This window comes from Drosophila virilis, chromosome 2, assembly GCF_030788295.1.
Source record: "Drosophila virilis strain 15010-1051.87 chromosome 2, Dvir_AGI_RSII-ME, whole genome shotgun sequence".
NCBI lineage: Eukaryota > Metazoa > Arthropoda > Insecta > Diptera > Drosophilidae > Drosophila > Drosophila virilis.
Window position 1 is genome coordinate 10009242 of NC_091544.1, and position 17113 is coordinate 10026354.

The window sequence follows — 17113 nt, forward strand, 5'->3', positions numbered from 1 at the left end:
CTCGCGGATATCAACCTTGATGTTGATTTATAGGTGTCGCTGTGCTGTGGCGGCGTCTATTTTGGTGCCTGCCGTTGCGTTGCCGCCTGCCGCTGGGTGCATCGATGTCTGCGCTGCTGCGTGCCTGCGTCCCTGGCTATCTCCCTCTCTCTCTCTCTCTCTCCCTCTTTCTGTTGCTCTCTCTGTCGCTCACTTCGCTCAGGGTCCACGGCCCGCCAATTGTCTTGCAGCATCTGTCAGTCCTTCTAAGGTTCGTTTCTATTTTCTGAATTGGCAACGAAGTGAAGTATCTTCGGCACTGCAAATGCGGTCTAGCTGCTCGGCGCCTGCAACGGGAGTGGGAACGGATACGCGTCCAATCGGCTAATCTACTGTGGCGCTCTCCCGGCCACGCATATTTGCTTATCAGTCATTTAGATAGTTCGCATGCTGATTGCCCTGCATTGTGCGTCCCAACTCTCTCTCTCTCTAAGTCTCTCTGGATATACCCTACATGAGTCTAATCATCGGCCCTTCTACTCCTTAAGCGAAATATACTTCAGTTGGACACTTTTTTTTATAAAAGTTGCTATACACCTGCATTATTTATGGCTAGTAAATGTGTCAGCCTTTTTTTAAGTTATTTCTCGCAGCGCATAAAAATGTCGCATATACCCTAACAATTTGTAAATTCCTTGCGGCAATTAGGAAAACGGCTTATATGGATCGATTCGCGTTAAATGCGTGGCACTACTTTCGCTCTACTCAATTTCTCTGCCTCTCTGCGAATTTCGGCATTTCTGCATGGCTGCCAACTAATTGAGTTCTCAGCTCAATTGAAAATTCGCCGATGCGAGAGCCTTCGATATAAAGACAGCACTTGGCCATCCGCGTGCCATTTGTTGTTGAGTCTAGGAGCCAACAAGAATCAAACGTGCGATTTTATTTTCATCAACTCCTTTCGTTGGCCTAAAAGGTGTGTGTGCTTGCGTGTGTGTCCGTGTGTGAATTTGACTTGCAAACGTTAAAAGGATTATACATGGATTATTTCCGACTCACCGAAACTATTTTACTGGAATACGTGATATATAATTGGTTTTCATTTAAGACAATTATTTTTATTAAAATCAAAATTGGTATTTAAAGTAAAATAATTTTTTGTATCAGAATTATCAGTCCAAGCAACTTAAATATTATTCATTTTATCATATATAAAGAAAATGGTTTGAAGCAAATATAGAAAAAGAAACTCTCCAGATAAATAATTATCTATCAAAGTGCTAGTTAAATTTGCAGTTTATTAATATATTTAACATAATGTCCTTTCTATAACGAGCTCATCTATAATTCTAGATAAACAACTGTCAAAATGTGTGACGATGATGCGGGTGCATTAGTTATCGACAACGGTTCGGGCATGTGCAAAGCCGGCTTCGCTGGTGATGACGCCCCCCGTGCTGTATTCCCCTCGATTGTGGGTCGTCCACGCCACCAGGGTGTGATGGTGGGTATGGGTCAGAAGGATTCGTACGTCGGTGATGAGGCTCAGAGCAAACGTGGTATCCTGACGTTGAAATATCCCATTGAGCACGGCATTATCACCAACTGGGATGACATGGAGAAGATCTGGCATCATACCTTCTACAATGAGTTGCGTGTGGCCCCCGAGGAGCATCCAGTATTATTGACAGAGGCCCCACTCAACCCCAAGGCCAATCGCGAGAAGATGACTCAGATTATGTTCGAGACCTTCAACTCGCCAGCCATGTACGTTGCCATTCAGGCTGTGCTGTCCCTGTACGCTTCCGGCCGTACCACTGGTATTGTGTTGGACTCCGGTGATGGTGTCTCCCACACTGTGCCCATCTATGAGGGTTTCGCTCTGCCCCATGCCATCCTGCGTCTGGACTTGGCCGGTCGCGACTTGACCGATTATCTGATGAAGATCCTGACTGAGCGTGGCTACTCTTTCACCACCACCGCTGAGCGTGAAATCGTGCGTGACATCAAGGAGAAGTTGTGCTATGTGGCTCTGGACTTTGAGCAGGAAATGGCCACCGCTGCCGCCTCCACATCCCTGGAGAAGTCGTATGAGTTGCCTGATGGTCAGGTCATTACCATTGGCAATGAGCGTTTCCGCTGCCCCGAGGCTCTGTTCCAGCCTTCGTTCTTGGGCATGGAGTCGTCCGGTATTCACGAGACTGTCTACAACTCAATCATGAAGTGCGATGTGGATATTCGTAAGGATCTGTATGCCAACTCTGTGCTATCCGGCGGTACCACCATGTACCCAGGTAAACATAACAAGTCCCTTCAACTTGGATCGCACACTCAATTTTTGGTCGTTTCAATTTTAGGTATTGCTGATCGTATGCAAAAGGAAATCACCGCCCTGGCCCCATCGACCATTAAGATCAAGATCATTGCACCACCTGAGAGAAAGTACTCCGTCTGGATTGGTGGCTCCATCTTGGCATCGCTGTCCACCTTCCAGCAGATGTGGATCTCCAAGCAGGAGTACGATGAGTCCGGTCCCGGCATTGTGCACCGCAAGTGCTTTTAAATCTTTCCCGCGTTGCGAAAGATCAACAAAGACAAACACCACGTTAGCAAAGTCACAAACCAGCACCAACATCAACGAGCTTTACACCAACGCCGGCGCGCTGCACATTAAGCCAATCCAGCAAAGAAGAAGAGGATAACAACAACACTCTGTTGCACGAAAATCATTTAGGCCACAATATCAATAAGAGGCTGAACGATATTTAAGCCACGCCCCTTAAAATGTTACCAAACCCAGACACAGGCGAATTTCACAGTCGCGAACATCTGCGTGAAACTCGTCGTTGTGTGGAAATATTTAAATAATTTATAAACTTATCTAAACTGTATATGAAAGAGCTTTTAATCTTAGCCAGTGAAATTAAAGCCAAATATATATCTTCCATTAAAAAATATAAACATTTTCAATAAAGACATTTTTTCTATTACGTATTCGCTTTACTGTTAATAAGATGAATATGCTTTTCGGTTTTACATCAGTTTTTATTTATTTATAGGTTAAATTATTTTGTAGAAATGCTTAACATAATTAATTAATTAATATATATGTATATATATAATACCAAAATATGTTAACATTTAATAAGGGCAGCGAGGACTGAACGATTAAATTATATAAATGGCTGTACGTATAATATTTAGAGACTTCTCACTTTGAGAACACAACTTTGGTGTTTGAGGCCTTTGATTGTACCCAAAATGAATTGATTGGCAGTGTTTTTTTTTTTAAATATGTAAGTTATCGTTTATATTCTCTGTTTCAGCAGTATTAGTTGGAGAGTTTTTTTTTGGATTGGGTGTAGAATATATGTTTAAATATGAGTATTCTTTTTTTTAGCTATCGTACAATTAGAAGTAACTAGTATTTATATATGTATAGAACATCGTATATAGAGTTAATTACTTAGCTAAAGTAAGTTTTAGATATACAAATATTGTATAAGCCGGCATTGCACTTTGTTTAGTAAACTTAAGTGGTTAACTTTCTTTAATAATATTTGAATACCGAATTTCCTAAATTGCTATATATATATAAATTTTTTTTTTTTTGGGTTTTTTAATTTTGTAACTTTTAAGATATATTATATTATGCTTAATCTTGTGTGCCTATAAAATGTTTTAATTAATATTGTATGTGCTTAGATTTTATAAAAATATCATGCTGCTAGCCTGTTAATTTGATTAACACGCTCCTTAACTAAAACTACGCTCCAGAACAGTTACCATACTTTTCCAATATAATTAGATAACTAATTATATTGAATATGTATCGTAGCTATTCCAGACTAGCAAAATTGCTCAATTTTGTAGCCTAGTGTTAGCTATATACAGATCCTATGAATCTATGAATGGCGGTGAAATATGCTTGTAATTTCGATTTTGGACAACAAATTAATTTATGCTGTTTTTGTTGGCAGTTCTCTGTTCCTCCAATTGGACAACTAAATATTTGACAACCACTTTGGTTCAGTTCAATAAACATTTCGACAACGAGCATTGCACATTTGGCACAATAAGGTTTGAAAAATACCCGGCTGAGATTCGAAAATACTTTGCTATTTACCCTAAAGTTCGTTAGTAATTTACCTAGCTTACTATACATTGCCTGCATGAATGTGTGTGTATGTGATTGTGTGTATGTGTATGGGGGTGTGTATGTGTTTGTGTAAGTGTGCGTGTGCGTGTAAATCGTTTTAATACTATTCAATTTGTATGGTTTGTGCGGTTGACTCGTGTGCACAACGAGACGCACAAACCGGAAGATCTCATGGAGCTGGCTGCGAAACAAACTGTTTAAATGCACAGGAGCCGAGCTACGATGAAATCGCTGCGCAACAAATAGCACCAAGGATTTATCAGGCCCAATCGGCATGGGCAGCAGTCGGCGGCCTGCATCATCACACAACCTCCACATAGAGTCCGGACGTGGGCGATATGTGACACCGGCCGCAAAACCCACCGCAAAACGCACGTCGCGATGTTGCCGATGTGTCAAACTGTAGTTGAAAGTTCAAAAAAATATATATAGAGGGATCCAGTATCATCATCGATAATCGTAACATACCCCGCTAGCACGCTGCATGATCGATCGACTGCCATAGGTATTCCAAACGGTGCCCGGCCGCATTGCAAAGCCCGTGCGCTCCAGACTGATGGAGAAGTCGCCCTGCGGGCAGTTCATGTTGCGATTGTAGCAATCACCCGCAGAACCAAGCGCCTGTCGCTGTCCTCGTGACTCAGCAAATTCGAAGTCGTTCTCGATAATCCGCATCTCACTGATATTTAGCCGCAGTTTGCTGAAGTGCGTTCGTCCAGAGTTTTGGTCGTTGGCATACTCGTGGTCACGTGATGTTGGCGGACAACTGTCGATTAGTCGCGTCTTGTACTCGTAGTAGATGGAGTAGTTCTCCTGCGGCTCCACAGTGATGTACTCTCGCGGCGTTCGGCTGTTCATTTGGTGGCAATAGATGCGCACCTGCCGCGAGTGCACCTGCAGCGTGTACTCGCCATCCTTGTAGACGCGATACATGTGCTGCAGATCGGCACAGGTCTGTGGCCCCCACACCTGGACACTGTTCGTAACGCCCTTGCTGCTGACACTCCGTCGCCTGCAACTGGGCGGCGGTGTGCACTTGTGCTTCTCCACTTTCGGCCTGCCGGCAACCTGTCGCCCTTGTGAGTCATAGTAGTAGATGCGCCGCCGCTCGTAGCCCGTGCAGTCGCACTGAAAGAATCAGATAAAAACTTTGGCAATAAAGAAATACTTTGATATCGCCCAAGCTGGGTTCACTTACAGGACTCAACACCTTAAACCGCCGTTGCACACAGTTGTCACATATTTTTCGCTGGATCGGCCGCTTCTTGGCATCGCAATATCGTTCGCTCACGCTGTTACCCTGCCACGCCTCGCAGCGCACGTAGCGCGTCTGATACTCTTCCGCACAGTCGCTTGAGCAGCGCGTCCATTTGGAGAAGACCCACTTGCAGTTGATCTTGCACACCTTGGTGGACTTGCGCAGCAATGGCTTTCGCACCTTCAGCCTCTTGCAGTAGGAGTCGTCAATGTATACTCGCTTCTTGGGCGCACCCCGCACCTCTGGCTTATAGACGCGGGCGCAACGCTGTACCTTGTTCTTTGTGCCAATGCCACATTCTACCGAGCACTGCAAATGAAGGAGACAACATGTGGGGACTGCCTCAGTGATTGTGACGCTTCTCGCCACTTACCTGTTCCCATTCGCTGGTGTATTTAATGTGACAGCAATTGCGTACCGCCTTTGGCATCTTCTCCTCCGGACAGTGACTGCCGTAAGCATGTGAACAGGTCACAGTGCGATTCATCTTGCACCAATCGCTGCACTGACCCCACTCACCCGTCACCCAGGAGCTCACAGAGCGTTGGTTTATCTGCGGCATCAAAATTGATTAAATATATATCTAGTTTTGACCTTGCATCTTCGCAGCTCACCGTCACTTCAGGATAATAGCGGCAGGGCTCCATGTTGCAGGTGCGCAGCAGATCGTTCAGTTCGTATTTGGTTCGTGGATTACAGAGTTCATTGCTGACGGGCGTGTGGTTCAGATAGCAGCGCACTTCGCGTACTTGGGTGCCCGTGCCACAGGTTTGGGTGCACTACAAGAAACCGGATATATGCATATATTGAGGCATTTGACTGACCCATGGCTCACTTACCGTGGACCAGTCCGTGTAATTCCAGCAACCCTCGCGGCATTGCTCGTGGCGTACAATCTCAAACTTCAGTTGACAATAGGACATATCGACGATATTCGGACGCTGAATATCAGGGAATGTCTGTATACAATTGAAGGCCTTCTCCCGGGTGCCCAGCTCTCCACAAGCAGCGGAGCACTCCGAAATGCTCGTCGTGTTCAATCTGCGAGAAAATAAGTATGAGTATTAGTGTATCTATTAGAGTCGAAGCCAGTTTAAATTGTAACCCACGTTAGGATGCAGTCCGTGTTGCAGTTGCGATACTCTGCTTTTGGCATAGCCGACTCGTCACAGTACTGGGCCGCCACCTTAAGGCCCTGCGTTGTGCTAATGCAGGCTGCTTGGCGATGCATTGTGCCTTGACAGAGTGAGTCGCAACTGCTCCAAGCTTGCATTTGCCAGCGATAGATCTCCACCTCCGCTTCCGCAATAATTGGCTTGTCCAGGGTGTACGTATACGATATCAGTATGGTATTCTGATTCTTGGCAGCACTCAGGTCTATCGAGATGATCTGTCAGTTGATGTAATTAGAAGATGTTATTAGGGGCTACTAATCAATTGAGTTTCGGTGTACCTCAACTATTAGATCACGCGTCAGCTTCCATGAGTAGGTGGTGTTTACGCGTTCTATGGTGCTATTGGAGCCATTATAATCCAGCGTTACGCCCCCGTAGGAGTACGTTTTGGCATAAGGTGTGACCACCTTGTCCCTGTTCAGGAAAGCAACGTGCTTGTCATCGCTTACAACAATGTAGTTCTGATCAGGGTAACCAGGCTGTGTGATAACGATGTTGGAAGCACCTGCATGGTTAATATTCAAAAAATAATAATATACAATTTGTTGAATTCAATTTAGTTATAAATCTTTTGTGTATCATTTTCTATCAAATGGCTGTTTTTATGTTATGTGGCAAGGGCGACATTTACAGATCTGGCAATTAAGTTAAATCTCAATAAGATTTTCGTGCGTGTTTGCTATCGGTTGAAACACGCAATTATATCAGAACTGAGATCTGGCAACCCTGTCGGCCATTTGCGAATTCGGCTTACAGTTTCATGGAAGAGTGCCGTGAAAATTGTGAAATAAGTGTGTGATAAAATAAAGTACCGAAATATACAAGTGCTAATGAAATAAGACCGGTGACACTTAAGCTAACGCTCCGATTAAAAGAGTGAAAATAGAAAACACATATGTAATTCAATATGGAAAATGGTTTAGTTCGCAGCATATGCAATGTGTGTATGTATGCGTGCGGAATGGACTGAACTTTCCAAACGGAAGTCGCATATAAAGCTAATATTTGGTTGAATTAGTTCATTCATGTTTGCTATTGTACTCATGCATGGTGCAGTAAATGTATTATTAACGATTGTTTCACGTGCTAAAAATAACAATTATTGGTTTTTCCGTGCAGTGCAATGTGCGTGCATGTGTGTGTGTGTGTGTGTGTGTCTGTGAGTATATAAAAATATTCTATATGCGCCATGTGCTTTGATAACAGTTGCACTATTGGAGCCGATTTGCTGGCGACCTCCGGTGTGACCCGGCGCCATTGCCCCGTCTGTTGATTAATCGGCCAGCAATCAGTGAGTACGTGAGGCGCCTAGGTGCATTGAGATTTGCCTTTGCCCGAGCGACAGCTGATCAGCAGAGCACCTCAAGTCAGTTGGGAGCAGCGAGCAGCGCAACAAGCGATTCACGTGTTCCACTGAACAAGGTGAGCGAGCACAAATAACATGCAACCAATACACATGTATGAATATGTTAATGTATTTTTCTTTTGGTAAAGGGTGGGGCATTATGACTCAATTGGGCATCGAAGCCGAAGTCATAAAAACTGTTTAATAGCACATTAAGTCGCGCAATGCATAAACATTTACCATTAGCATTCATTCATCAAATCATTAGCCAAAATTTAATTATAGAATTTTTTTTTAATTTTTTTTCTTTTTTTTTTTTTGACTCGTTGGCAACCGGCTACATTGCGTGAGGGTCTGTTGGTTGGGGAGCGGAAGGTTTGGTTCGGTTATTTTATTATTGTATTCACCTTTTGGGATTGTCGTGACATAGTATAGGCTTAGGGGGGGCTTCTTTTGCTTGAGCAAATCGGAGACATACACGTTTCCGGTGAATTCCTCGCACGTATCATTGCGGCCCTCGCAAACACCGCATTTATCTGCAATGAAATAAGAAATACGCAAAAAAAAGAATACAATTGATTTCAAAGTCATGACTAAAAAAGTGAGTATTTGAACGACTAATTACCAAGCTTGGCTATGGAGTTGAGCTCGTTGTCGCAGCCAGCTGGGCGGCAGATGCCATTGACGCACTTGTCAAAGCTGTCCACGGTGCAGGTGGTGCCATCCTTGACCATTTCCTGCAGCAGAAAGTAGGCGCTATCGTCCTCCAAGCGGCAGTACAACTTGCACTTGTCCGTTACGTGTGTGTTCACTGTGGTGTTTTGTATTTTGATATTGGTTACTTTGACCATTTTGACTGACATTTCGATATACTCACGTCCATATTTGGGTATCCATTTTGAGTCCGGCTTGATGCCCGGTATCTTAAAGTTCTTGCCGTTCATATCGTAGCACTGCTGCTCGCGTGGATCCACGGTGCCGGGAGGGCAGGGGTGTGTGTTGCAGGAGCGATATTTCTTACGGCTGCCTAAACAGTACTTGCCACCGTTTTCGGGCAATGGCTGATTGCACTCGCGCCGGGATTCCTGCACACCGCCGCCACATGTGAGGCTGCAGGGCGTGAATGCGCTCCAGGGACCCCAACCGCCGTGGACCATTTGGAGGGAGCTACCGAGGCGTGGCACGCATATACCTTTCTGACACCAAAATCTGTTGTTATTGCACGGCGTGCCGTCCGCCCAGGGTAAATTGCTGGAACGGCAGAGGTCATTGGGATGTGTGTTGGCGTTACAGAAAAGCCTCCGGCAATCTGTCTCAAAGGAGCAGTGGGTACTCTGGTTGCCATGTATCAGCTGGCATTGGTGGTCCAGCGAGTAAATCTCACCGGGCAGCTTCGTGTTCAGGTTGGGTATGTACGAGGATGGCGTGTTCTCCAGGCAGGATTTGTCAGTTTTCCTAAAAACATAGCCAAGTAGAGGCAATAGTCTTAGATGCAATGATTGCTTAGGAACTCACTCGAGGAACTCGGAGACATAATGCTGTGAGCATTTCGACCATGACCATGGATGCATATGGTCGCCCATGACGCTGGACATAATGTGTAGTGTTCGATTCTTGCCAGATTTGGCATTGTGTGGCTTGCAACGATCATCATCATCGTGTGGCATGTTCAAGCTAAAAACAAGTGCATGAGCACAATGGATATGATGGGGGATGTAAACGACTTACATGTGACCCAGCTCGTGCGCAATTGTAAATGCGGCGGGCAACCCATTGTCCTGCACAATGGAGCAGGAGCGCGCCTTACAAACGGTACCCAATTCAGCCAAGCCTAGAGTACTGCAGCGTTCCTCGCGTTCATTGCTGCAAATCTGATCGCTGCGGGAGAGTTAAGGATTAGTTGGCACGCCCCGACCACGCTTTAAGCCACTCCACCTACCGAGTGATTAGCATGGCTGTGTCATAATGATAGCCCTCTTTGGATAGGTACGAGCAGAAATGCTTGAGTTTCTCGTTGGAGCCCCTTTTTTCGTTGGGTACCCTGTCGCGCAGCATCAGTAGATTCAGCAACGAAATGCGTATGGAGTTGCCGATGCTGGCATCCGCAAATATGTTCGATACAATCGATAAAAGTGTGAGAATGTAGGCGGTGAGATCCTCCTTATGGAACTCCACCATGCTGGCATCGACGGCAATGAGCACCTCAAGCGTGTAAACCTGGTTGCCCAAATTGAGAAAGTGACGCTTGCGCCGCGTCAAACGTGGTCGCATGCTCTCCGCCAGATCGATTGCCTCAAGCTCCAGATCCAAGTCGGAGACAGCATGTCTAGGATTGCGCTGCGAGTGCCGCCAGACACGATGCAAGATCTGGTCGCCGTCCGTCTGGTTGACCGGCTGAATGAGCATCGTGCCAAAACGGGTTTTTATATAACCAGTCTATGGAATAGGGGCAGGGCAGGAGTTGGTGGTGGATACAAGTTAATTAGTAGTCATATTCGGCGATATATTGATAAGCATAATTTGCGAAATGTTAATTTAATGCAAATGGCTTTCTGAAGGTCTCAGCCTCAGCTGATCTCAACCTGCCACCTTTCGACGTTAATGTTCATGTTTGTGTTGTTGCTGTTGTTGTTATTGAACTTACCATGCCGCTGCAGAGAGAGACGGCGACCGCTGATAGGTTGTCGCCTTCAACATAGCCTTTATAATAGCAGCCCAAAAAGTGGCCCTCGCTCTCATGAACCGACTCCTCGGTCCGGTTTTTGAGTATGCGTATGACCCGAAACGTGTTTGACGGTATGAAGGAGGTATCCTGATGCAGCACAAGATGCAGCTCTTGGCCAAATATCTGAAGCACATACTCCGGATGTGGATCCCAAATCTGGCTAGACTTGGTGCGGAATGTACCCGTCATGCTGAAGGCGGAGGTCGCATCTGCGAGAACACATTGCATTACATTACTAGTGGGTGTTCAGCTCTCCTGCCGGCTACCCACTTACCCCTATGGCTGCTGTTGCTGTTACTGTTGCTGCTGCTGTCGCTGTGTCGCTTCGATTCGTATAGCAAATCCTCGGCATTAAGACTAAAGTTGTGTATCTTGGTAGGCGTAACAAAGGCACTTAGATTGTCATCGCCAATGTCCTGGATGCTGCCAAATTCGTTGTCGCTTTCAATATCGCTTTCATCGCTCCAGTTGACAGTAATCGTATCGTTGAAAAACTGTTTGGGCTCTTGTATCTCATATAATTTGGTGGTGCTGCTGTCGCTGGGCGCACCGCAAATGAGGAATATAACCACTCCGAACAGGCCCAGCGCGGCCACGCTGATCCATATGCCGGCGTGCTGCCGCCAGTGTGTAGACATGTTGCGGATATATTTATGCTTGTAGAACCACCACTCGCAAGTCTTCTTCAGCACGAGCTGCAACAACCGCACAGACAGACGTTAAAAAGAAAGTCATTGTCAAGGTATAGCTATGGGTAGAGCTAAGTAGATGTTATAGTATCATTCTTTGAAGCTGTGTTCACGATAGAGCAGAAAGTCAGAAAGCAGAAAGCGCCACATTACTTTGTGGCATTCTCTCACACCTTCAATGCCGATTGCACAGCTTGGGGCATAGCCGCCGGCAAAGCCAGCCAGATTAGCACTTCGTCTTGGGCACGTTCCACTGACCCAGCTGCCGCAAATAAGTAAACATTATCATTGAGACGGGTCAACCAAAGAGAGAGGGGGTCAGACTGATTTGAGTGATTAACTCTTTGAAAGAATTATTGTATCGATCAACGGACGCCGGCAGCTACCTTGGCCACCTGTAAGAGACCACTCAGCCAACGGCCCAAGCGACGTGTTTGGCCTTTGGCTGGCACGCATACCGGCAGCTATTTGCAGATCTCTAGAGCAGATCTATAGAGCTGTTGAAAACACTTCCTCACACCGCAACAATTTCGCACATTTTGGGATTTTTTATTTTTTGTTTAAACCGAAATGTTTAAGCGCAAAGGTGTAAAGTGTGCCAAAGGCAATTTTTGTTTGCTTGCCAGCAAAAAAATAAAAGAATAGAAATTACCAAAAGAAAAAATGAGAGAAGCAAGAGAAACAGAAATAAAAAGATGAAATGGCTAAGTACCCCCGCGAGCGAACAGTTTATATGCCTTTAATTTGTTAATTTATGTGCGAGGCATTTGTTTGCACCTCGCTGCTCGAAAATTTGAAATTTGTGCATCTAGCGTATCGTGATCAATGTGGTTTTAAAATTGTCGTGTCGAAAATTAAATTGAAATTCAGCCAAATATATTCACGAAATTAGTTGCCAAATGAATTTGACTAAATAATGTCGCATTTTACATAATTTGACGGCAGCTCTGTGAACTCTCGTGACCGGCGAGACATTTGTTATGTCAACGAATTGTTGTTTGTCATTTGATTATTTGTTAAATCTGCGACAGCCAAAGCTGGATAGCTAAGGCGTATTTCGGATTACCGTTGCGTTCCGCCACAATTCGCGATCTTACATCTATTTTAATAGACATGAAAGCCTTCGACTTGATGCCACTCAAATTTCGTATTGCTATTGACCTTTTATGTTCGTTATTATTGAAAATATATCAAAATCATGGGCCATTAAGTTGGCATATTTTTGGGTTAACCGATCGCACATTTATTCAATCAAAGTGAAACATAAAAGCAGAGCGGCAAATATGTGTATCAGTCTTTTCATTGTAAGATACAATTTTTTTTCAACACTTCTTTCGACGATCCGTTATCTGAGGGACGGCGAATTAAAAGTAGTCTACTTTTCAGGGTCAGCTTACGACAATTATCAAACTTAAACTTGTATTAGATATTCCATTAAAAAAATATTCATACAAATGTCTGTAAATGATTTACTTTATATATTTACGAATATTTTAAACATATTTTCCGATAGTGTGCATGTATTATTTAGTAGTATATTATTAAATTCAAAATATATTTTCCACTTTCAATCTGTTAATTCTTCCGATCTGTTATTAGACTGGAAGCAGATGAACTCACGGGAGCTGCGGACGTTCTGCAACTGCATCGCATACAATTTTTGCATCGCTCTTCAAAATTAAATATTTATTGCCGTATATATATATATATATATGTATATATATATTTATATTTCTTAAATCAATATTCCTTGAACAAATGTTTATAATGCCAGCACATTAATCAAAGTCTCTATCTGTATACAGTTAACAAACATTCAGGGTTATCAGTGTCAATGTCTGGGCCTTGTCCAGCCAGGCAAGCTTTCTTAGAATTGTTTTTCGTTAAAGAATTTCTATTGAAAACCCGCCAGGTTGGTACGCACTATTGCTCTGTATCTCGGTGTATATGTCTTTTAGTGTGAAGCTAATCATAAATTTCATCCAGCGCTTTAAATGGCCGCATGCGATTTGCAATGCAAATCTTTGGCTCTTTATGTATTTAATTAAAGAGCCATTCGGTTGATCTCTGTTTACCTCTGTGCTGTTGTTTATGCATGCGTTTGGGAAGCTGCTTATTAACTTGTTTCTAAAACAGGCCTCAAAAATATGTAAATGCAATGTGTGCGCTCGGCTTTTATCAGCGGCGTCTGATAGCCATGGCTATATGCTGGTCCCATTTTCATATATCCACTTAATGCGTGTATAATTCCCTTAATTTATGATTAAGTCAAAGTGGTTCCTGGCCTCTGACTAATTGAACATTTCGACGAGACGATAGTAGTAAAGAAAAAAAAAAAAAAAAAAAATATAAGAAAAATAAGAAAGCGAACAAAACCTAAAAGAACACTGAACAAACATCATGAAGCAACATGAAAACCTGTTTACACTTGGCCAGCGCTGGAAATGGGCAAGAAACTAGCGATTTGTGTGTCAGTCGATTACTTTATATTGCCGAGTGCTATAATTTATGCCAATGGCTACATTTTTTGGCCGACACTCTGTCTGCGCAGCATCGAGGCGACGACGCCGCTCAGTCTGTCCCCTCGAGCAGCGCGAAGGTCGTTACCGATGCCGTCGCAGCCTCGCCAACACTCGAGAGCGGGCGGTCCCACGGAATGTACAATATTTTGTTAAAGCCACATATTTTAACTCCGGCTAATTGGTCGAGGTGTTCACAGCAGTGACAAGCAATTGAAACACGCGTCTGCGTTTGCCTCGCTCGAACAATGCGGCGTATGCGCGATATTCGCTTAATTACACGGCTCGTATGGAGCAGCAATTATTGTGTTCAATTTGTATTTAATGACTTAATTGCAAACGCTGCCCTGCAACACTTATGGCTGGCTAGTTTCAAGTCCAAAAATTCCGCAACGACAACGCGTCGTATACGCAACGCGACAATGGCACATAATTTGTGGGTCCGCATGCGCAGCACAACACAATTACACAGCCGCAAGCAACAAATTAACAAATTAGCAAATTAGCTGCTACAATTTGAGTATTCACATATTAATTACCAGATAAATCAAACTGTTTACATACATATTCGGTTGGTCTGGCCGATTTTGGTGCGGCGGTTTAAGATTTCAGCGCATTCTGCTAGCCATTAGCTCACGCTTAATTATAGCCGTGCATTTTCCTAAGACCTTACATGCAACATGCAATTGCTGGCCCGTGTTTTCTAACATTTTTTTTTTTTTTTTGGTTATTTTGTAATTTTTTTTTTGAAAAATTTTCCAAATACAGACACTACAAATCCGGCCCGATTGTATTTATAGCGGCTGCATGTGAGTGATAAATAAATAAACTTGTTGAATTTATGGGCGTGCGCTTTTTGGGTGCCTTTATGCACTCGACGCGTGACCGTCGGCAACCATTTCGAAAACTCGATTAAAAGCGCCCAAATCAAGGCAATTGTCTTAAATACAAACGCTCAGACGGCTGCCCAAACAAACATTTCCAAACCAAATATCAAATCACCGTTTAATTAGAAAAGTATGTGTAAATATTTTCAATTTGCATTTGGGCGTTTCCTGAGAATTGTTTTGCCAATTTACAACAACAGACAAACAAATGCACAGCTCGAAGGCCGTGGGAAGCACTGCCAGCAAAGCCAAAATGAAAACAAAAACGCGGCTAAACATCCCCGAAATAAGTAATGAAAACATGAACATAAAACTGTTACCTGGAAAACCTGTGAGCCACGAGCCAAATGCACAGAATCTGTCATCATTGCCTGTGAGTTACCGCACAAACAATAAGTCCAAATGAAAAATGACTGCATTGATCCGTTTATGTAGCTGATCTAAGTACTATACTATACTATGATGCATTTGGCATTATGTATCTAAATTGAAATCAGCATTGAGCCGAAGTGCATTATTGATAACTTCACAGTTCGCAATTCAAAAACTGTTTGAATTCACAATTGAAACGCATCAGACGCAAATACAAATCAATTAACCTTGATGCGTTTGGCAAAAACTTAATTGAAAATAGGCAACAAAATGCATTTAGAAAAAAATTTAATTTTATGCCATTTGGCTCAGTAGCAGTCGACTGGCTGGCTGCCTCAGCGAACTGGCCGGGCCGCGTCTGCCATGTGCTTGGCATATCATCAGGCTCGTCATCATTATAGACATGTCGGTGTCTCTATCCCAGGGGCCAGGGGCAGGGAGCAGCGGCAGGGGCAGCATAATAAGCGGCATGCTTGTTGCCTCAGCATCAGCCTCAGTCGATGGCACGCATATGGCGCAGCCGGAGGTAGACCCCCAAAAGTAATTTCGCCGAGTTAATTATTGCGTATTTAACCTTGAAATTAACGTGTATATTTCGATCGTTTTAAAACTATAAAATAATCAACTTTGTTTAGCTTTCATTTCATACAATTCGCACAAAATAAACTAAATGGAAACATTTTAAAAAATATCTAATCTACTCTGGCCAATAGTTAACAACTGAGAGATACCCAGTACCTAAAGGCATTCGAGTATGCGAATGTATGGAAATAAACTGGGCGTACAATAGGCAAGCTAATGCTCCAAACTTGAAGTATCTGACTTTTGAAGAAGGACTCACTCTTTGGGTTCAGAGATGCCGTCTGTTTTTTTGCCTACCGTACCGAAATGCCCATTCCTAACGGGATACAGGGTATACAATAGTACTAGCTCGCCCGACAAATGTTTAGCTTTGATATTTGAATTTGAATAATAATACAAATCAAAATATTATTACCGATGGCGTGCTGTGTGCCGCATGATTCATGCTTAAGATTATGGATTCTCAATCCCGAATCCGTTTTGACGGAAAGTGCTTTTGCACTTGTCTGCAAAAGTGTCGTAAACTTTTTAATGCACACATTAAACTGCAGCTCGGAGCTTTGTAATGTTTTGCCAGTAAGAGTAGTGTATTTATTCAGGTTTTATTTAATGCTTTATTTAATAGGCCGCCTTTTTGATTTATTTGGCACACTTTTGCGTAAATGGCATGAAATAACACACGCAAAGACTTGCGAATTTCAATTTATGGTCACACGCGGCGTATGCGTTATATGTAATTATTCGCACTATCGAGTTAATTGTGGCCACAAATACCCTGTGTTTATCTATGAATGGTTGCAGACTAATTGCTAATTTGCTTTACTATATTATTTGTATATGTACAATTTAGGGATTTCCTTGTTATTCTGGCATATAATTTGCCTAGTCAGTATTAAGGAACATACGGAATTTTAAAAGTGAGGCTACTCTCGAATATATTTCAGTCATGTGCTGTGGCAATTTGCAATCAATAATTGAATTCAGTATTCACATTGACCCATCTATATTTGGCTTATCAACATTTTGAGTATGGGGTAGTGCATTCAACATTCCCCAATGCCGCACATTCTCACGTTCGGTTTATTTACATATTTATGTGTATCTGCAGTTGGATTGCCCACGTCGGGCAAAAACATAAATTACAAATATTTATTTGCTTTTGGACGCTTACAAAGTGTGCGTGTTTATTTGGACAGTGCAAGTCGATGCCAAAGGCGTTGGCCTTATGAAGCCGAGTGGAATCAACGACCACCTGGCCAATTGAACAGAATATTAAACTTAAATTGGTATTGCAATCGAGACTGGGTATCGTTGATTAATTAATAAACAAAAAAAAAAATAAAAAACAGTTATATTTGGGAGTGGTATCAAACAAGAAATATGCAAATTAGATATAGTTAATCCCAAAGAAACCGAGACACTT

General features: G+C 43.2%; 2 protein-coding genes across 7 annotated transcripts in view; one reads left to right on the forward strand and one right to left on the reverse strand.

Annotated features, from left to right (window-relative positions):
• Positions 1-797: 797 nt before the first annotated feature.
• On the forward strand, positions 798-2973 carry Act88F (Actin 88F). Its single transcript, XM_002054258.4, has 3 exons — positions 798-955; positions 1333-2273; positions 2337-2973. The coding sequence occupies exons 2-3, from the start codon at positions 1349-1351 to the stop codon at positions 2540-2542; spliced, it is 1131 nt and encodes a 376-aa protein (XP_002054294.1). The 5' UTR covers positions 798-955; positions 1333-1348; the 3' UTR covers positions 2543-2973.
• The window catches only part of AdamTS-A (ADAM metallopeptidase with thrombospondin type 1 motif A), a 45095-nt gene continuing 30738 nt past the window's right edge, over positions 2757-17113 (reverse strand). For all 6 annotated transcript variants that reach the window (XM_015172147.3, XM_015172150.3, XM_002054257.4 and 3 more), the window contains 16 exons: positions 10916-11336; positions 10561-10850; positions 9856-10352; positions 9645-9794; positions 9432-9590; positions 8794-9371; positions 8542-8727; positions 8324-8452; positions 6850-7076; positions 6506-6786; positions 6236-6437; positions 6011-6175; positions 5770-5949; positions 5337-5705; positions 4607-5266; positions 2757-4538 (listed from right to left, as the gene is read on the reverse strand). In XM_015172147.3, the coding sequence (XP_015027633.1) occupies positions 4440-4538; positions 4607-5266; positions 5337-5705; positions 5770-5949; positions 6011-6175; positions 6236-6437; positions 6506-6786; positions 6850-7076; positions 8324-8452; positions 8542-8727; positions 8794-9371; positions 9432-9590; positions 9645-9794; positions 9856-10352; positions 10561-10850; positions 10916-11336 (4593 nt within the window). In that variant the 3' untranslated portion in view covers positions 2757-4439. The remainder of the gene's footprint in view (positions 4539-4606; positions 5267-5336; positions 5706-5769; positions 5950-6010; positions 6176-6235; positions 6438-6505; positions 6787-6849; positions 7077-8323; positions 8453-8541; positions 8728-8793; positions 9372-9431; positions 9591-9644; positions 9795-9855; positions 10353-10560; positions 10851-10915; positions 11337-17113) is intronic.

What these genes read in the sequence shown, in the direction of transcription:
- Act88F (XM_002054258.4), top strand. Translation starts at nt 1,349, where the DNA reads ATGTGTGACGATGATGCGGGTGCATTAGTTATCGACAACGGTTCGGGC. An exon ending in CGGTACCACCATGTACCCAG is followed by an intron (nt 2,274 to 2,336) that starts GTAAACATAACA and finishes TTTCAATTTTAG; the next exon opens with GTATTGCTGATCGTATGCAA.